General features: G+C 46.3%; 1 protein-coding gene across 2 annotated transcripts in view; it reads left to right on the top strand.

The window, feature by feature from the left end:
* Positions 1 to 22,315, top strand: part of RTKN2 (rhotekin 2) — an 85,132-nt gene that overhangs the window by 16,930 nt on the left and 45,887 nt on the right. Inside the window, exons 3-4 of one of the 2 annotated variants that reach the window (XM_083149147.1) lie at positions 2,959 to 3,017; positions 18,671 to 18,724. In XM_083149147.1, the coding sequence (XP_083005273.1) occupies positions 2,959 to 3,017; positions 18,671 to 18,724 (113 nt within the window). The remainder of the gene's footprint in view (positions 1 to 2,958; positions 3,018 to 18,670; positions 18,725 to 22,315) is intronic. The other variant, XM_083149148.1, reaches the window with a different exon arrangement.

The raw sequence follows: 22,315 nt of genomic DNA, 5'->3' as shown, positions 1-22,315 counted from the left end.
AAGGTATTATATGTCCTACTTCAATCTCCGGTGTATGTGCCGGTTTCTTTCTTTAGGCATTTAATCAGCTTGCTATCTTCATTGATATGGGCGAACAAGCGTCCTAGGATTTGTGACCGTACCCTCACTAGACCAAGGACGGATGGGGGTTTGGCTCTACCTCAGTTCAGGTTGTACTATTATGCGAGCCAATTCTCACATCTCAGGCATTGGCTACAGGACACTGACCAGACTTCACTTCTGGTTACATTTCTACATCAAATATGCCCCACTATCTCACCCTCACAACTGCTCTTGGGTGGTAGGATTCCTGGGGGTGACCCCCCATTAGTGATTCAAGCCATTAGGATTTGGCAGGAGGCCCGGTCCTTGATGGGATACACTGCTATAGATCCTGAAGCTCCCCTCTGGCATTCCATCAAACTATCCGAGCTCGCCTGTTTGTCGGACAGGAGACTGTGGTCATCTGGGGGGTGGTGACGATTGGGCAGCTCTGAGGCAATTTTACTAAAATCTTTTCAGCAGCTAAAGGAGGAGTATGGGTTATCTCAGGTCTATTTTTTCAGGTATTTACGGTTGCGTCATGCTCTAAATACTCAGTTTAACAACATTCCCCCTGTACTATTATCCTCTCCAGCAAAAATATTCCTGACTAATTTGGGGCAGGTTAAAACCATCTCTTTAGCTTACTCATTTATGCTATCTTTTCTACACAAGGATTCATTATCCACCCTAAAAACCAAGTGGGAGGCTGATGTGGGTAATTTTGAGGAGGCACTGGCATTACCACGACACGCCACGGTTTCCGCAAGATTCCAACAAGTCCAGTTATTTATTCTACATAGAACATACTTAACACTGTGTACTCTGGTTAGATTCGGTGGACGAGCCTCCTCCGGACTGTCCAAAATGTAATTTCTCACAGGGGAACCTATGGCACCTCCTCTGGGACTGCCCCCTGGTTAGTTCTTTTGGGGTTGCTGTCAAATCAACGATTAAATCCACTGGGATCTCTGAGCAGGCTTTGACGCCTAAACTGTGCATACTGGGAAGCAAAAAAAATACCCCTTTGACTAATGTAGAAGGTCAATATGTGATTAACTTATTCTCTAGCCAAAGTCATAATAGCCAGCCATTGGATGGCTAGCTCGGGACCTACACTGGCAGAGTGGAGGGCTCTAGTCAACACCACTGTGCAGCATGAAAGATATGTTTATATGTCTCGTGGCACCCTGCCTAAATTTGAAAAAAATTGGAATAGGTGGTTGGAGTCTCCGCATTCCTCACACTCTTGATACTACAGAACTGGGTGTTGATGTCAATCATGGGTGCTGATAACCACGATATACCAATAAGTACTGTTTAATCTATGACATGATGTGAATCCATTATCCTATATGCCGGATGGAATTCTTATTATAGACATTCAATGCATGACCAACGTTCTTTCTCTTTTTCTTTCTTATTTTCCTTTCTTTTTCTTTCCTTCTCTTTTATGTATTTTAATTTTATAATTAGAAAATTTGAAATATTGGTATCCAGTCAGAACAGAGCAGGGACACCATATCCTTTTATTAACTAGTATTTTTATTTTACTTTACATGAATGTACAATATGACAGCATTTGAAATGATGCTCAGTCCTGTACTTATAATCTGTTGACTAAAAATACTTTATTAAAAAAAAAAAAGTATACAAGAAACGGACAGCGGCACTCGTGGGACTGTATATATTGTCACATCAAATCCAACCTTTTTAAATTTTACCCCCTCTCTCAAGGAGTAGTACCTGTACACCTTGACAAAGGGGGTAAAACACAGAAATGTTGGATTTGATGTGACCATATATTCACTGTTGACAAGACCCACGAGTGCCGCTGTCTGTTTTTTGTTGCTTGTATACTTACCGCTTCAGGTCCATTACACGATCAGTCAGGGCAGCCATCAGGGGGGGTCTGTGGGGATGCCAGTCCTTTGCCCAGACAGAAATGGGGCCCAAGACTGGAGTCTATCAAGTGGCCCGCACGATTTTAATCTAGTTACATCTTTTTGATTGCAATTATCGCATCGCATGCGACCAGATCGCATGCGATGCGATCAAAACGATGATTTCTTTGTACAATCACCCTGATGGGTGATTAGTATGCTATATGCACCCCCATTATTAACGCCACCGCCACTATTAACGCCAACCCGAAGCGTAGCAAGCCCGTGAGGGGCGGCGGTACGCGTCCTCCGACCTTTTCATACCCCCGACCTTTTATACACGCTTCAGGCTTGGTGGCGATTTGCGCTCGCCACACTATGTAAAGTCAACTCCACGCCGACGTGGATAGTGGGGGTATAAAAAGGTCGGAGGATGCGTACTGCCGCCCCTCGCGGGCTCGCTGCACTCGCCACGCTTTGGGTTGGCGTTAATAGTGGTGGTGGCATTTAGGATGGGGGGTGCATATAACATACTAATCACCCATCAGGGTGCATGTACAATTAAATCATCGTTTTGATCGCATCGCATGCCATTTTAATGGCATGCGATGCGATTTTAAAATTGTACAGTGCGGCTCTTAGGACCTGAAAATCGCATACCACCAATTAAGGCATGCGATGGTATTTGATGGACGCCGTGCTAGGAAACCAGTACCTGACAAATTATACATTTCACTTGAAGCAATGTAGTGGATGAGTAGTGCGGCCAGTGCTGCGGATACCAGGCATGCTGTGGGCTTTTGTCAGTCCCGAGCCTCACAATTTCTGATGGCAGCCCTGCCATCAGTAGGGATGCGGGACCTACTGTTTATATTGTCCTGTGCATTATTAGAATAAAGTTCTAGTCCTATGTTTATATCTGTATTTGCAGGTTTTACTTTGCTCTTAGTGAACAGCCAGGTCTCTTGGTCATTAAACTTTTCTGTCTACACATATTATATTTCGATAAATGCACATGTTCCTTAATTTTTAGGTCATCCGATGCTGGAATGAAAGAACGCTCGGCTTGTAGAGGAAAACTAGCTATATCAGGTACTAAATGTTTCCAGTATTAGATTTATAGTTACTTGTTTAGTCTCTCTTTTTTTTTTTTTTTTTCTTTCTTCATGTTGCGATTGTAAGTTCTCATCTGTTACATAAAGACTTAGCTATATCAGGTACTAAATGTTTCCAGTATTAGATTTATAGTTACTTGTTTAGTCTCTCTTTTTTTTTTTTTTTTTCTTTCTTCATGTTGCGATTGTAAGTTCTCATCTGTTACATAAAGACTTTTTTTTTTTTTTTTATAATTTATCTTCATATTCTGTTTAGTGGAAGCTAAAATGTGCAAGTAAGCAATTCTGTAGAAGGTTCTTTTTAACTGCATTTTGCTGTGACATTAAAGTATTCTATTTACACATAATTGACACGCCTGCTGTGTGAGTTGTTCTTTAGCTGAAAGATTAGAAATTCACCTGAACCTTTATGTGCTGATAAGATGGGCTCAAAGGCTGTGTAAAGCCAACACTTTCTGGATAATTACTAGGAAGTGTTTTATCAGTACAAAGCTAAACTGCTGAGTGTTAACCTTGGTAATGCTGGCCACATGCCCCAATATATCCATTGTTGGAATGATATTGCAGCATATGTGGGTTGTAATTGACTAATAAACGGTAGAATTCTGCACTGTATATATTGTCACCTTGATAAATAAGGTCCGTAGATGACTGAAGATGACCAAAGCAGTTAGTCTTGGGCCCAGACTAGTTGTGTACACATTAGACGATAATTTTAAACAATATGCAGAATAATAACCATTGCTATTGCACTGATCTTTTTGTACGTATCATCTAGTGCATTGGTAACCAACTCCAGTCCTCAAGAGCTACCAACAGTTCACATTTTTCCAGCTCATCTCACAGGTGCACTCATTACTCACTAACACATTTTAAATGATCTACATGTGGAGCTGATTACTTCCCTTGTGATTCTGTGAGGAGATCTGGAAAAACTGTTGGTAGCTCTTGAGGACTGGAGTTGGCTACACACTATAGCAGGGGTGGCCAACCGGTCAGAGGTAAAGAGCCGAAAAATATCAGTTGTCAAGCCAAAGAGCCAACGTCATGCGCGCGCCAAAAAGGGGCGTGATCAGGGGAGTGGTCATATGACACAAGGAGAGTGGCCACATGACAAAACTTTATGCCCCCAGTGCCAGATATGCCCCCCACAGTGCCAAACATCATATGCCCCCCACAGTGCCAAACATCATATGCCCCCCACAGTGCCAAACATCATATGCCCCCCACAGTGCCAAACATCACATGCCCCCCACAGTGCCAAACATCACATGCCCCTCAAAGTGCCAAACATCACATGCCCCTCAAAGTGCCAAACATCATATGCCCCTCAAAGTGCCAAACATCACCTGCCCCTCAAAGTGCCAAACATCACCTGCCCCCCACAGTGCCAAACATCATATGCCCCCCACAGTGCCAAACATCATATGCCCCCCACAGTGCCAAACATCATATGCCCCTCAAAGTGCCAAACATCATATGCCCCTCAAAGTGCCAAACATCATATGCCCCTCAAAGTGCCAAACATTATATGCCCCTCAAAGTGCCAAACATCATATGCCCCTCAAAGTGCCAAACATCATATGCCCCTCAAAGTGCCAAACATCACATGCCCCTCAAAGTGCCAAACATCATATGCCCCTCAAAGTGCCAAACATCATATGCCCCTCAAAGTGCCAAACATATGCCCCCCCACAGTGCCAAACATCATATGACCCCACAGTTAGGAAGCTGGGCCCTCCAGCACAGGTGTTGCCCACAGTGCAACACCTATGCTGGAGGGCCCAGCTTCCTAACTAAAGGGCCCACCTAGAGGGCCAGGAGGGCCCAACAAATAAATGAGCCACGGGCCAAGATGGCCCGACTAATGCGCACACAGGCCAGAAGGGCCTGAATTTGCCCACGGGCCTAGTGCCCGACACCCGGTGGTCAGGGTGGATGGAGGGTAGGAGGCCAAAGGCCTCCAACTAGGTGTTGGGAGAGGCCGCTGGGGGGAGCTTCGTCAGCTCTTTTGCTTCCCACCCCCGCTGGCCTCTCCGGGAGCCATCTTCTTTTTTCTTGCAGAAGGCGCCGGAGATCTTCTGTCTTGATCCCGGCGTCTTCTGGCCTCTTCAGCGGCGCCGGAACTCTTCTCCCCGCCGCCGTCTTCTGCGCCATCCTCCGGCGGCTTCTCGCGTCTTCAGGAGCGCTCCTGCGCTCCACCGGCGTGGAGAAGACTTTTCGCCCTCCCGCTGGCGTCTGATGTCAGACGCCGGGGGCAGGGTGGAAACGGCGCGGCGAGCGCTGATGGCTCGCCGCGGTCGTTTCCTATTGGCCGCCGATGCGGCGTTTTGAATTTGGCAGCCGAATTGGCGCCAAATTCAAAACCCCGCTTTGCAGACGGGAGGCTGGAGCCGCAGTTTACAGCTCGGCGAGCCGCATGCGGCTCGTGAGCCGCGGGTTGGCCACCGCTGCACTATAGCGTCAAAAATGTGGGTCATTGACGACACCCTTTGCCATCTGTCATTCATGATTTGTAATGCAGATTGTCTGATGTGTACCCATCTTAAGTGATTAGATTGGTCAGTAAATCTACCAAGTGGCAGGATCTGCTTGAGTTCGAAGCTGTTCATCCAAAGCGGAGCATGGGATATGCCAATAAGAAATTATCTATCATAAACCCTATTAAATAGCAAACCTGGAAATGTTTTGACTCCTGCAAAATCAGCTATTGCAAGTTACAATATAAATGCTTTTCATTGAATTACTATTCTTTCTTGAATGTTTTTGTTTCACAATAGTTCAGTCACAGCAACCATGATCCATAACCACTACTGTGTACGTATACGTACAGCCAGTGGCTCCTGGATTAAAGTGCTTTTATAATTGACTCCTATGATAACTATGCAGATAATCCATATCTGAAAAGCAAAATAACATACATTGTGAATATTTTAATCTAATATTTAAAAATGGCAATTATATGGTAAAATAACATATAGGGAGGCATGTATCAAACAGTCAAGATAAATTGGAGGCCTTGCCCATAGCAACCTATAAACTGCTATTTTTTTTACAGACTGCTAGGCTAAACATCTCTATCTTGAAGGTTTGGAACCTCTCCCCATAGACATTTAAACAGTAAGAAATTTAATATAGAAAAATATTAGAATTTAAAATCGATCTCACTGCGATGTGCGGACTGCAGTCTGCTTTCTCAGGCCTTAGTTGTGTTTCTCTAGGACAACGATACTAATATATTACTCAATAAAATGCTTTTTGACCATTGCAATAGTGAACATTTTATGGTACTTGTTTCCTAGCACGGCGCCCACGATTTTCATCTTTTGCCATCGTTTCGATCGCATCCCGATGCGATCAGACCCGATTATTTTTTAATTGTACAGGCATCCTGATGGGTGATTACTATGTTAAATGCACCCCCATTGTTAACGCCACCCCCACTATGAACGCCAACCCGAAGCGTGGCGACCTTTTCATACAAACCGAAGCGTGCCGACCTTTTCATACCCCCACTGTCCACGTTGGCTTGGAGTTGATTTTATATAGTATGGCGAGCGGCCGCGGATAACTTCACATGTATTCCGCGGGGCTCGCTGCGCTCGCCACACTATATAAAATCAACTCCACGCCGACGTGGATAGTGGGGGTATGAAAAGGTCGTACCGCGTCCTCCCTGCGCTCGCCACGCTTCGGGTTGGCGTTGATAGTGGTGGTGGCGTTAACAATGGGGATGCATTTAACATAGTAATCACCCATCAGGGTGCCTGTACAATAAAAAATCGCATTGCATGCCATTGTAATGGCATGCGATGAGACGCAATATTAAAATTGTACAGCGCGGGTCTTAGGACCCGAAAATCGGGTCCCATGGCATACCTTAATTAGTGGTATGCGATGGCATACGATGGGCACTGTGCTAGGAAACAAGTACCCATTTTATTGCAATAGCTCCTATTTTTTTTTTTTTTTTTACTAAAATTATGTAATTTTGTATTGGTTACTTGCCCCCCCCCTCCCATATATCATGTGATCGATTTGATCTTGGCATATGCTGTCCCTCCTCCTTTCTTTACAAATCTGCAAGAGAAATAGTGAAGGTTAGGCATACATGCAAGTTCTATAACCTAGGTCTTAGAATAAAGGGGATATTTATGAACAACACTCTCCATTTGATATGCAGTATAATGTGTGAATGGACACTTATTCTTTTTTTGCATTTTGCTAAGTGCAGCACTTAAAATATATCAATCACAGGAGAAAGTGATGGCTGCTTCTGACAGATAGCAGCTCCCTTTCTGTATAAACCTGATGTACTGTATATAGAGATCTCCCACTGCTGAGTATATTCTCTTTGTTCTGATACGTATTATTGTCTTTATAATAAACATTGAAGACATTATATACCTGTGTCTGTATTGATTCCTCCTTGGCTGTGCAGAGCACGCTTCAGAAACAACTGTTCCTTTGTTTTGGGGACAGCAGGCGAATGCTGAGTATGTGTTATTACAACAATTGCATAGATTTCCATCTCCTGGGATACAAGTTTTATTCCTTTTTAGGGCTTAAATGGGTTAAAGAATGACTAGCACGATTATATATATAAATAAGAAGAACTGACCTAGAATGGGCAAGCTGTTTTTGTTAGCAATATATGAACATGTATCCTCCGAGACGCATTACATAATTACCTTGTAGCTGAAATGATTAAAGAACAGGCTAGGAAGAAAAAAAACTAAAAGACGTTACTGTTGCTTTAGCAACATCGGATTAGATCATTCATAATTCTGCCAGCAGATTTTCTAGCGGTGGATACAGGCTGCCGGGTTTTCACACCTGTGATTTATCTTCAACAGAAATACCAGCTCAATTTTAATGGTCATAAAAAAAAAAAAAAATCAAAATAAATTCACACCTTTTGCTAAATGCCAAGCAAGAGCTGTGCTGTGATCATAGTTTAATATCTCTCATGTAATTTAGTTTCCCGCAGTCAACAGGTACTGAAAATGTTTTTTTTTTTTTTTTTTTCTTACACACATTTGCTCACTCACCTCTCCAGGAGAACCCCCCCCTGCTGTTGCTTTTTGGGTTGCACTCTTATTCCTGCCCATAATTATATCAGTGGGGGTTTCATTGGAAGCAGTGTGTTACAAAACCTATGAAAACATTGCAGCGTAGCTTAATTTATGGCTGTAACTTTTATTGAAGGGTCTATACCAAAAAGGAGGGAGGTGAAAGGAAAAATAAATGTTTTTCTGTACCTGTTTGATTTTGGATAATCCGTATGTCAGCAAAAAAAGGCTTAAAATGATGAAAGCATGTTATATAATATTAAGCTATAAATGAACACGCTACCTATAACAGCTAAAATATGCTTGCATTTAGACAGCTGTCCATCCTGGAAACATTCACTTGTTAGCATAACAGGAGTATTTTAGTACATGGTAGTGAGCAATCCTCTGTCTAAAGGCCCCCATACATTAGGTCGAATCACCAGGATAGCTCACTAACGATTTGGCACTTATTGTGCCATTTTTTTTGGGGCCTGGGGGGAGGGCAGTCCACAGTGACCGGGAAATGCTGAGCAGACAGAATTTCATAAAAAAAAAATAATAATAATTCAAAAGATAGGCTGGCTGCTGTCAGCACTCTCAGCCAATCAGAGGCCGGCCTATCTTTTTGAACTATTTTTTTATTTTTTTTTCTATTCTGCCACCACTGTCCAAAGTGTCTGCTCAGCACTTCCTGGATACTGTGTATTGCCCTCCCGACGCTACACCCATACCCCCTGGGTGCTCAGCACAGCCCAGACCCGACGCTGCCTGCCCCTTCACATAGGTATGTTCTAGTGGTGCTTCACCACTGGCACACACCTACCTGCAGCAGGTTGAATCTGTAGGGTCCTACCCGATGTGCACAGGACGGCGCATTGGGTCGGATGAGATGTCAAACATATCCGATTTGGGCAGATTTCTCGTCTGGATCCGGTGAAATCGTCCAAAATCGGATAAGTGTATGGGCACCATAACATTTGAACAATGAGAACAATAGCATGCATTTAGGTAAATTATAAAGTTACACATTTTACAGTATCTCAGCTTCTACCTGGATGTGGAGACTTTAAATATGCAGACTTCTAGAAGCTGACCCAGTTGTAGGTCTGAGCTGGAGAAGCTGTGGAATAAGCCTTCAAAACAGTCGGTACTTGTTAGTTTCACGGCTGCAGCTGGCCGTCCGCTCCTTCTGGGTCCGTGTCCCCTCGCGGGGCCTGCCACGCTTGCCACACTTTATAAAATCAACTTCACGCCGACGTGGATAGTGGGGTATGAACTATCCACGTCGGTGTGGAGTTGATTTTATAAAGTGTGGCGAGGGGACGCGGACCCGGAAGGAGCGGGCGGCCAGCTGCCGCTGTGAAACTACACAAGTCTTACAAGTACCATGGACAAGATGTGTCTGCTGTGTGTGTATCCCAAAAAATTAGGCAGCAGAAGCATTCTTGCATCTGTTGCACATGCCCATGAAATGCACACAAATATATTTTTTGTGCATGAAACAAGGTTTGTGCACTATCTCAGATATTGAATTTGAATGCTAAGGAATCATTTTCTTGCATATATTTTGTGCCAGTTACAGAAGTACCCAATAGGGGTAGGGAATGTCTATGTAGTGTTCCTTCTAAGTACCAAATAAGGCAGGACGCTGGAGGGGCGGACCGGGCACGCCGACGTCACTAGAGGAGGCGTGCCCGGTCCGCCGACGTCACTAGAGGGGGTGTGCCCGGCCCGCCGACGTCACTAGAGGGGGTGTGCCCGGCCCGCCGATGTCACTAGAGGGGGCGTGCCCGGTCCGCCGACGTCACTAGAGGGGGCGTGCCCGGTCCGCCGACGTCACTAGAGGGGGCGTGCCCGGTCCGCCGACGTCACTAGAGGAGGCGTGCCCGGTCCGCCGACGTCACTAGAGGAGGCGTGCCCGGTCCGCCGACGTCACTAGAGGAGGCGTGCCCGGTCCGCCGACGTCACTAGAGGAGGCGTGCCCGGTCCGCCGACGTCACTAGAGGAGGCGTGCCCGGTCCGCCGACGTCACTAGAGGAGGCGTGCCCGGTCCGCCGACGTCACTAGAGGAGGCGTGCCCGGTCCGCCGACGTCACTAGAGGAGGCGTGCCCGGTCCGCCGACGTCACTAGAGGAGGCGTGCCCGGTCCGCCGACGTCACTAGAGGAGGCGTGCCCGGTCCGCCGACGTCACTAGAGGAGGCGTGCCCGGTCCGCCGACGTCACTAGAGGAGGCGTGCCCGGTCGGCCGACGTCACTAGAGGAGGCGTGCCCGGTCGGCCGACGTCACTAGAGGAGGCGTGCCCGGTCGGCCGACGTCACTAGAGGAGGCGTGCCCGGTCGGCCGACGTCACTAGAGGAGGCGTGCCCGGTCGGCCGACGTCACTAGAGGAGGCGTGCCCGGTCGGCCGACGTCACTAGAGGAGGCGTGCCCGGTCGGCCGACGTCACTAGAGGAGGCGTGCCCGGTCGGCCGACGTCACTAGAGGAGGCGTGCCCGGTCGGCCGACGTCACTAGAGGAGGCGTGCCCGGTCGGCCGACGTCACTAGAGGAGGCGTGCCCGGTCGGCCGACGTCACTAGAGGAGGCGTGCCCGGTCGGCCGACGTCACTAGAGGAGGCGTGCCCGGTCGGCCGACGTCACTAGAGGAGGCGTGCCCGGTCGGCCGACGTCACTAGAGGAGGCGTGCCCGGTCGGCCGACGTCACTAGAGGAGGCGTGCCCGGTCGGCCGACGTCACTAGAGGAGGCGTGCCCGGTCGGCCGACGTCACTAGAGGAGGCGTGCCCGGTCGGCCGACGTCACTAGAGGAGGCGTGCCCGGTCGGCCGACGTCACTAGAGGAGGCGTGCCCGGTCGGCCGACGTCACTAGAGGAGGCGTGCCCGGTCGGCCGACGTCACTAGAGGAGGCGTGCCCGGTCGGCCGACGTCACTAGAGGAGGCGTGCCCGGTCGGCCGACGTCACTAGAGGAGGCGTGCCCGGTCGGCCGACGTCACTAGAGGAGGCGTGCCCGGTCGGCCGACGTCACTAGAGGAGGCGTGCCCGGTCGGCCGACGTCACTAGAGGAGGCGTGCCCGGTCGGCCGACGTCACTAGAGGAGGCGTGCCCGGTCGGCCGACGTCACTAGAGGAGGCGTGCCCGGTCGGCCGACGTCACTAGAGGAGGCGTGCCCGGTCGGCCGACGTCACTAGAGGAGGCGTGCCCGGTCGGCCGACGTCACTAGAGGAGGCGTGCCCGGTCGGCCGACGTCACTAGAGGAGGCGTGCCCGGTCGGCCGACGTCACTAGAGGAGGCGTGCCCGGTCGGCCGACGTCACTAGAGGAGGCGTGCCCGGTCGGCCGACGTCACTAGAGGAGGCGTGCCCGGTCGGCCGACGTCACTAGAGGATTCGTGCCCGGTCGGCCGACGTCACTAGAGGATTCGTGCCCGGTCGGCCGACGTCACTAGAGGAGGCGTGCCCGGTCGGCCGACGTCACTAGAGGAGGCGTGCCCGGTCGGCCGACGTCACTAGAGGAGGCGTGCCCGGTCGGCCGACGTCACTAGAGGAGGCGTGCCCGGTCGGCCGACGTCACTAGAGGAGGCGTGCCCGGTCGGCCGACGTCACTAGAGGAGGCGTGCCCGGTCGGCCGACGTCACTAGAGGCGGCGTGCCCGGTCGGCCGACGTCACTAGAGGCGGCGTGCCCGGTCGGCCGACGTCACTAGAGGCGGCGTGCCCGGTCGGCCGACGTCACTAGAGGCGGCGTGCCCGGTCCGCCGACGTCACTAGAGGCGGCGTGCCCGGCCCGCCGACGTCACTAGAGGCGGCGTGCCCGGCCCGCCGACGTCACTAGAGGCGGCGTGCCCGGCCCGCCGACGTCACTAGAGGCGGCGTGCCCGGCCCGCCGACGTCACTAGAGGCGGCGTGCCCGGCCCGCCGACGTCACTAGAGGCGGCGTGCCCGGCCCGCGACGACGTCACTAGAGGCGGCGTGCCCGGCCCGCGACGACGTCACTAGAGGCGGCGTGCCCGGCCCGCGACGACGTCACTAGAGGAGGCGTGCCCGGCCATGACGACGTCACTAGAGGAGGCGGGACGTAGCCATGGCCAGGCAAGCCCCCTTTAGCGATGCGGCGGCCCGGGCACTCCGGCGGGACAGACTGCAGGCTGATTTAGCGGGGCGCTGCTAGAGGGGCAGGGCGCATTTTGCCCTTTAAAAATCGGGCAGGGCGCAGCGCCCCGCTAAAACAGCCTAGCGGGAACACTATCTATGCACCTATTTTCCATTGGTGTTAATAACTGTGGGACAAATATTCTGGCTACTTTTTAAAAGTAGTCTTACCATACTATCACTTTTAAACAGTCACTAATGAATTACACCCATACACTCCACAGAGACAGCACTGACTAAAATTGTGAATGATGTGGTCACTGCTAGGTCTAAAGGCCATTACTCACTACTCATTCTTATAGATCTATCTGCGGCTTTTGATACTGTTGATCACACTCTTCGCATCCAAACACTACACTCTCTTGGTCTAAATTAGTCTTTTCTTGGCTCTCATCCTACAGTACCTATCGTACCTTTGTGATCGCCAATTTAGAGTTCGCTTCTCTTGATTCCACCTCCTTCACTACCTCTGTCAGTTGGCGCTCTGGGTCAGGTGCGGGGGTGCCGCATGTAGGTGGGGCAGGTGCGGGGGTGCTGCCGTTGGCTGGGGGACGGGCGGGGGGGCCACCAGGGTTGGCGTGGGTGAGGGACGGGATCTGGACGTGCTGTGGGCGGGGGAGGAACGGGTGTGTGTGTACTGTGGGTGGGGGAGGGGCAGTTGTGGTGTTACCGCAAGTGGATGTGGTGGAGGGGTGGGTGTTCTGGTGTTGCGTGTGGATGTGGCATGGGTGGGTGAGTGTCAGGTGCAGTGGGTGAGGGAGGGTGCTTATGGGTGGGGCAGTGGCAGGTGCAGGGATACTGCAAGTGCCCCATGTGGGCGGTGTTGGTTGGTCAGGTGCTGGGGGGTGGTGTGGGTGTGGGATGAGCAATGTTGGGGTGGCTGGGTGTGGGGTACTGCGGTTTAGGAGGTGAGGGTGCCGTGGGTGCATAAGTACCATGGGTGGGGGAGTGGCGGATGCTGGATGGCCGCAGGTGGGGGAGGGTGTCCGGTGGTGGTGTGGGAGGGGTGGTTGTGCTGCAGGTGGTGCTTGCTTACTTTCACTGCTTTATCACTTACAAGTCTCTGAGTGATGCTTTTTCCTAATGAAAGATTGCGGAGGAGTGATCTTGGCAAGTGCTGTGCTGATAGGCTAAAGCCCCGATATGACTGCCCAGCGTTATACACCCAGATCTGGGCTATTATATAGTAGATATGTATATATACAATCAATGGAAGAATCTCATCCCTTCAAAAGACAGTCAGGGCCAGCACACCCTTATATATAATCAGAAAAAAAGTTTTAATGTTCACATAGCACAGTGATCCATACTTATCGATTCCAGATGATTTTATGCAATAGCTGAAGACTGCAACATTTGTAGGTTCTACACCTATGCCCTATTGGGCCATTTCGGTATCAATATACCTTTCTCAAAGGGAAGGAGATATGTATGTATGTAAATGTTAATAGTATTATTATTATTATTATTATTATATATTGTTGTGGAGCCAAATAATATTCGTAAGAAATCAATTGAATTTCTCAACTACTGTAGTTCCGTAGCTGGGTAATTCCTGTTGCCACATTTTATTTACACCAAATGACAGCTTTTAGCTTCCTGGTGATGGCAGCATACACACATGTACAGTAGCCACTACATTTCACGGCTTGTAATATAAATGTGTTTTATGTAAACTGTATTTTTAGACCTGTAGCAGTTCATTAAGGGCTGTATTCTGTCAGAGTGTGTGTACAATAGATCTTAAATGAAAATTGTTCAGAAAATAGATGCTCTGATAACATGTATTCTGTTAAGTTCCTGCTTAGTAAACCTTACCATGGGGCCTAAGTATTAATAATCAAGGCAGTGCTGTGATTAGATGAGTCTTCCTATAACTAGCCTTACAATGCTGTGCACCTGGCATGAGTGAGACGCCAGGGCCGGTGCGAGACTGCTGGCGCCAGGAGTCTTTTCTGTGTTTTTTTTTTTTTATTTAACCTGAATTGCGATGTAACTGATACACCAGGAGGCTGTGCTGATTCATTGGATATGTGACATTTGCACATGACCGGCAGCTCCCTGGCTGTTCAGCGTACCAGAATATGCATCGTCAGGCCCCCGTAATGCACCATTGCAACTTAAACTGGGTACAGTGAGACTTCAGTTTAATTCTCATGCATGCATGCATACTCCGGCGCATGCGTAAAAGTGTGAAAATGGCTGAATACACATGAAGTTGGGCTGAAAAATATGACACTGTACATGAGACCTAATGTTTGTACGCACTGCTCCTCAGGCCCGGGGAACCCTTTCCACATCTGGTGGGATTGTCCCTCCTTACACTCTTACTGGAATAATGTTGTCTCTATGGGGCAGATTTATTAAGCTAGGTGAAGTGATAGTGTCTGGTTTTTATCACTGGCCTATCAGCTTTTAACTGTGAAGTTACAGGCTTGGTTTGAAAAATGACAGGTAGGAGCTCATTATCCAGTGATAAAAACCAGACACTTTATCACTTCACTGATCTTAATAAATCTACCCCTATATCTGGTAAGATATTAGCGCAGGGGTAGCCAACTCCAGTCCTCGAGAGCTACCAACAGGTCTCATTTTCCTGCCCACCTCAGATGAACTCATTACTGACTGACCCATTTTAAAAGATCCACAGGTGGAGCTAATTACTTCACTTGTGATTCTGGGCCAGATTCTCTAAGCTTCAAAAGTGATAAAATATAGTGATAAACAGCCAGCCAATCAGCTCCTACCTGCCATTTTTCAAACACAGTCTATGACATGGCAGGTAGGAGCTGACTGGCTGGCTGTTTATCACTCCGTTTTATCATTTTTGAAGATTAGAGAATCTGGTCCTCTGTGAGGAGACGTGGAAAACGTTACTGGAGGACTGGAGTTGGCTACCTCTGTATTACGCTGTTTCACTATACGCCGGGACTATACGCCGGGATCTGTCCCAAGGTATAAGAAATCCCTCTTATGCCATTTGAAAATGCAGCGGATCTGGAGGCGATCCTTCTCTCCTCCAACGATCAAAGATTGGCTCCACAGAGTGGATATGTACATGGATATGGAGGATAAAGTATCTTCTGCGGAAGACCACTATAACTCCTTTAGAGACACTTGGGCCGCATGGTTAGCCTTAAAGGAATCCCCTACGTATAGGACAATGCTGGAGTCTACTCCTCTCACATTATCTTAGAGATACCTTGCTCCAGACACTATACCCATTGGTTTCTATTTATATACTTCTGAGGAAATAAATAATAATTTCCCCTTTTTCTATATGAATGGTTTGTCCTTTATTGATATACTGTATATCGGATCCGACCCTCCCATCTTCTTCCTAGCCTTCCTTACCTCTTACCCTCATTTTCCCCCTTCTCTTTTCTGTATTTCTTTCTTTCTCTTCTTTTTTTTTTTATGTGTGTTTTGTATACAAGTTATATTGGACAATATGACAATGTTTATGATGATATCTTGCTGTACTACAAATCTGTTTATTACTGTATGTCCTAAAAACTTATTTTAATAAACAGATTTTGTTCTAATCTGTACATGAGGTGCTGTCTCCTGATCCTGACCGCAGGGAGCACTAGAGGCAGTTAGTGACTTTTATACACACCTATACAATCGTCAGCCAGTTCAACCGATAACAGGTTGTGGATTTATTGATGTCTACCCAGCTGAATATCACAGGGGTATCTGAGGACTTTCACATTTCTTAAAGTATTCCTCCTGCGAATCAGACCCTGCAATTGTGCACAATATCAGACTCCGGAACTGGATAAATCTTGTGGTAGAGGAATCATAAGATCCTTCCATAAGCTGAAACTACTGTTTCTGTATCTTTTTTTATGGCTTGATAAATAGGGCACCATGTTTAAATAAATGTCACATAGGACAGTGGTTCCAAAATGTGATAATCAAGGCACCCCAACATGTTTTCGGTATATCCCTGCTTGTGCCAGATAGTATAATCAAACTGGCTGAGGTAGTTAAAAAATTAGCTGTGCCTAAGCACGGATACCCTTAAATCCTAGACTATTGGCGTATGAAAACTACTGAGGTGTAGGGTATTAGGCCACCATGTATATCCTGTATGTGCTGAGGCTCTGGGTGTACCAATGTCTGGTCTTGTACAAGAGGAATGCCATATTATTGTAAGCGAACACCCAGATGCCGCTGATGATATTGGCGGAATATGCTGTCTTGGTGTTTTTCCAGAATATCCCATAAATCATTCTGTGACTGAGAAGATCATGACATGCATAACATTGGGGTCACACTCATCAGGATGTTGAATAGCTACAATAGAAGATGCCTCTATAGTAGGGATAGCTATCTCATTGACTGTTCAAAATCATTGTCTGTCTATTGCCGATGTTGAATACCTTTTCAATCAATGGGGAGAACTAAGACTGTTTGCGCCATCGGTGGTAACAACTAATGGGTGGGATTCTGTTTGTTTGTTTTTTCCTTTCTTTTCTTCCTACAATGTATTAGGACACAGAGCATAGCCCATAGCACATTCCATAGTAGGGCAGGGATGACCATCTGCAGGTGAAACATTGATTGTTCCCTAGCAGATGGGTTTATGCCATTGCAGTTATCCATCCATGGTACCATTGGTGGCCATCCCTACTCTATGGCAGAAGAATGCTGTAAAATGAGGTAAGGTGAACACTTGGTAAATGCTAAGCAGTAATAGTCATTGACCTTGCCTGCGTCCATAAAAATATAAAGCTAAGGAAGAATTCACATCCCAAGCGACTTTCTCCATCCATCACTGTTCTTCTTATACCAGTATTGTGCATTGGACATAACCCATTATCTTCCTTTATATCCTGCTGCTAGATGGTGTATACAATACTATTTCTCACTTGTTTACAGAGTAATAGAATTTCCCACACAGTAAGTGATTTCCAGCTCTTGATTGAGGGTGACTTGGTGACCGTCGGAACATTCCTTAACTAGCGTCAATTAAAGTGCCATTTAGAAATTGTTCATTTTGATGTGGGCTGGGTGTGTCTGTCATAGTATGAAGCCTTTTCAGTGTTTGCAACCAGGTGACGAAAAGGGTTCAAGTTCAGAAAATGGGGTATCCCCTCTTACTATGTGGTAGCAGTCACCTCCACAGCTTTTGGTAAATGTCAAACAGGCAGGCTTCGATCATCCGTCCTCTATGACAGCAACTCTGCTGGCTGAAAAAGAATCTTCAAGGGTATTTAAGTGCTGTTAGTTTTGTGACTACCCCAAAAAACAGCACTAATTCCTCTCCATAGTATTGAATTGCAGCCGTTTTTGCGTACACTTTCGCCCATGCCCTTTTTTTGGGGGGGTTGGAGAGGGGTTTTTTTGAATCAACATGGGTGAAAAAGGACCCAAAATCATGTGACAACGGCCTCAAACACATGGATCAGCAGCAATTTCAGGTGGTTATCGCTCGTGATGGATTTTTCCGCCAGATGAAAATCTGTTCTGGCATTGGGCAGTATTCAATGAAAAAAATTTGCCGTGCATGGCAAGAGATTTTTTCTCTCGCCATGCACTCGCCCTGTTCCGGAGGGCTCGCTGCCACTCCTGCTACCTCTATTCAATGTGGTTAAGACTCGCCGCCACTCGCGGCGAGTCTTAACCCCTGCAGTGGACGAGCGTCCGCGGCAGGGAGCTGGCAGGGAGCCGTGGGACGGTGGCAGCCAGGGAGATTAAAGTCTCCCTGGCTGCCCCAGAACATATGTGGAGGGGAGGTGGGCTCCCCGGGACCCAGGCAGCACAAGCTGCCCCCCCCTATAGCCAGCGGGGGACCCAGTATACACTGCACCCGATCGTGCATATGTAATGATCGGATGCAGTGAATATATGAATATCTAATGAGCGGCTCGAGAGCTCCGGCCCCCTGCTGGCTGCTCTGTGTAAAAAAAAAATTTAAAAAATATATATTTTTTAAATTAAATATGTATTCATGTGCTATAAGCACATTAATAAAAATAACATGCCCCTTCACAGAAAAAAAATCCTGATTTTTTTTTACACCAAAATTAAAAAAAAAAAAAAACTTTTTTAGTTTAAAAGTTCACATTCCAGCTCTCTATGAAAAGATGGAGAATTGCTACACGGAGAGAGACGGCGAAAATCACTTAGAAAGACGGCGAATATTTCACATTGAATAAGGTTGCTCGCTTTTGGAGAGCAAAATGCTCCGTCCAAGGCGAAAAAAAGCACAAATTCGCCATAAAACAGGGTGAATTTTTCTCATTGAATACTGCCCATCGAATCGAACGGATGAAATTCAAATTTTTGGATGTTCTGCAACTTAAATGTGTTAATCAAAATATGACCAAATCCCCTTTGGTTTTATTTGCTATATACATTGTTAGCTCTGATAACAAAAGTACAGATAGCTAAAAAAAATTTTGCAATTTCTCCTATGTACAGGTATTCGGATTCCCTTGATGTGGAAGGACACTGATCATTTTGGCAACAAAGAAAGTACGTATAACGAATATAATGATTACTTATCTCTCAGTAAGCAGCCCTTCACCTATTTTATATATGTATATTGAAACAAAATATTGAATGGAATCTTATTATGCAACTTATTGCTTTCACAGGGCCTTTGTCTTACATACAATATAATTGCTCTTTCAATGGTGGTGTTATTATTGTGATATTATTTCTACAATTGATTGATGCTTGAAGTACTCTATTCCTTGCTGCAGTTATTTCACATGATATTTAGCAGTGGTGCGAGGCTACTCTGTGAAAGCCTTTCTCTGGGGAATAGAGTATTGAATACAACTTGATCTTTTTTTTTTTTTTTTTTGTGATAAATGACTACTGCGCTGATCTGTAAATTTGCTTTTGCATTATATCTCTAGTGAAGGAACAACAGTGTTACAAGCATATAATAATAACAATAAAAAATTGCACACTACACTAGAATTATGCCTATGAAACATGGTCATACTCTGCTATGCGAATTACATATTATACATTATGGCACACACTGTAATGCCTCTTACACAATATACCACATACCATATGCCCTTTACACATGATGGCATACACCAAATTTTCTCAGCGGCATTCAGCACAGTGTGTGTGTGTGTGTGTGGGGGGGGGGGGGGGAGCGCGCGCAGCGTAAGGGCACACAGTGGCACACACAATAAGGGCAGAGTGCATTTTGAGGTTTAAAAAAAAAAAAAGTGAAGCACCCTGCAAAAGAAGCATAGCGGGAACACTATAACATATTCTATGTATTAGGTGTACTGTAACATAATACAATGTCAACATTGGGAATGTTAATTTTTAATATATTGTGATGATGAATCACATACACTGGATAAGATGAAGTCTTGGTCTCATTTTGTAGCAGGTAAACCGCATACCAGGTAAACAAATAGGCAAGCACGTTTACAGCATTGCAGCATAGTACAAACTCCTCAATATGTAGCCCACACCCCCGGCCCACCACTTGGACGGCTATTCCACCATCAGGAACACTGACCCTCTGTCATGGAAACACTTATTTCAGGAGAGCACAGGTGCTGCTAATCAGCCCAACCCTGACCACATCAGTTTGGCAAGTTGGTATTGTGACCGTATGTAAATGTGGCAACAGCACCTGAATTTTCCGCCCTTGTGGGCCCTTCTAGTGCCGGATCTTCACATTTTTGCTCAAAACCCAATGGGTCCGCAAACAAAACTCTGCAAGTATTTGCTCACAGTCCAACGGGGTTTTGTGCTAAGGTTGGAGAAGAAACAACTTGTAGCATTTATTACCGCAGATAATCAAGTGAAGGAGATTTTACATAATATTCTCATTAATTATAAGTCTATAGGTCCATACACACTGGGCCGACTATGCCCAGCGTGTATGGACAGCGATGATCGCATTCATCGCTGGGGGGAAAGCCGCTCAGTGCATATGCACTGAACGGCTTTCCCCCTGCCCGGTACCGACGGAGGGGGAGGACGGCTTTGCATAGTGCAGTGCTATGCAAAGCCGTCCTCAAAGCCGCTCATCTGCTGGTATAACTAGCAGATGAGCGGCTTTCCCGGCGATGATGTGGGAGTGCGCAGCAGTGCTCATCGCCGGGGCATACACACTGGGTAACTTTGAGCTGAAAGCCGCTCAAACATGCGGTTTTGAGCAACTTTCAGCTCAAAGTCCCCCAGTGTGTATGAAACAAAGTTTTTTTTGTTTGCTCTAATCCATAACCTGATTAGTTTGGTGAAAAAGGGCATTTTGCTTTTTAAAGTGATTTAAAATGGTTTTATTTTCTTTTATGCCATGTTTAATAAAACAAGTATTGGGACCTACTGTTAGAAAATTATCTTTTGAAATGTACACACTTGGGTGCGATGTTTTATCCAATATTTTCCTTGATTCTGATTACTCCTCACATCACTTTTTTTCATGTGATGCAACACACAGCTGTCACTATTCTCACAATGCTGACACCTTGTACATAAGGGGCGAATGTCACCTCCACCAAGCTCTGTGCTTCAGAGAAATCCGTTTTTAAATCCTTAGCAGAATAATGAGTAGGTTTTTGCAGATATTATCTCAACTGTTGAACGTTATTCGGAGCTAAACACTTGCATAGACCTCTCCTTAAATAATAGAGCTGGCACTGTTTGCGGTGTGTATGTGACTAATCCACCAGCTGATAAATTGAGATGAGAACATACTATACAAGAAATGAATGCTGTCTCTTTAGCAGTTGCCTCCGGTGGTTGCATAAGATTCCTTCCGCGCAGTCCCTGCAGCTCCGTCAGTGGTCCATAAAACATTTTCAAGCACCATTTATTTAGATGTACTGCAACGATGGCATATTAACTGCGGTAACATAACGTTTGTTAGCCTTAACGTGAGTAACTTATATTTTTACACATTTCTCAGTTTTGATTCACAGTTGAAATAATTCTAGATACAGTAGAAATAAAAACTGTGGACTAGGTTCATTTTAATTTATTACTTTTTTCTTTTATTTATATATATATATATATATATATATATATATATATATATATATATATATATATATATATATATATATATATATATATATAATCTTTTTTTTTTTTCGTTCTTTCTTTTTTTTATTCTCTCCCGGCTGTGCTTATGCCGTGCTGTACTGACGGCAGCAGCCCGTTCTCTGAATCCAAACACATGAAGAACTCTTGAATGTATAATTAATGAAAACAAGAGCAGTTTGACAACTCTGTGGTGTTTTGGGCTTAACAGTTTTATTTAAAACACATACTGGTTTCTTAACATACAGGAAATGCCAAAACACATTTTGGCCCCTAAAAGAAACACCATCTTGAAATAGACTTATAATTAACGAGAATATTATGTCAATTTTCTCCACTTGATTTTAAGCTGTAATAAATGCTACGAGTTGTTTCTTCTCCATCCTTGGCACAAAACCCTGTTGGATTGTCACTTTTGTGTTTGGAACTTTTGTTGTGTTCTCTAATTTTGGGGGGAAAGTATCAAAGCTTTTATAATTATAAATTGATTTGTTGCTATGGGCAACGTCACTTATCTAATTACTGATTGGGTTACTTTTTTTGGACTTTGTTAGTGTATATACATCTCTCTGTTTCCAGCACGCAAGTAAAGTTGGGTAAACACCAGACCGGTGGTTCCCAACCTGGTACAAGTACCTCTGGGGGTACACTGCAGACTGTTTGGGGGGTACTTAAAATGAATATTGGTAATGGAAGAAGTCTCCTGTTGCCGTGGAGATGACCTATGTTGCGTCACTTCAGGTTCCTTTTGCAGACTCCTCAGCATCTCCTCGTGCTTTTGCCCGACCATCAATCCACTTGGAGCTATTCATGTTTCCCTCAGACATCCGCTATTATCTGCCCCGTGCTGAGGAAGCAGTGGAATCAATGCAGCGGGAACCCTGGAGATAGTACACAGCCAGAGGCCAGACACCGAGGGACCCAATTCCACACACTTCTCCGCTAATCCTAAAATAAAGACACGTTTAAGGATATAAATACCGCTCACTTCCACTCCACTCATAAGTACTATGGATATTTCAAATTGAGAGGGAGGGGGGC

Source organism: Crinia signifera, chromosome 6 (assembly GCF_055691185.1).
Source record: "Crinia signifera chromosome 6, ASM5569118v1, whole genome shotgun sequence".
In the NCBI taxonomy this organism is placed as follows: domain Eukaryota; kingdom Metazoa; phylum Chordata; class Amphibia; order Anura; family Myobatrachidae; genus Crinia; species Crinia signifera.
This window is presented reverse-complemented; position numbering and strand designations above follow the sequence as displayed.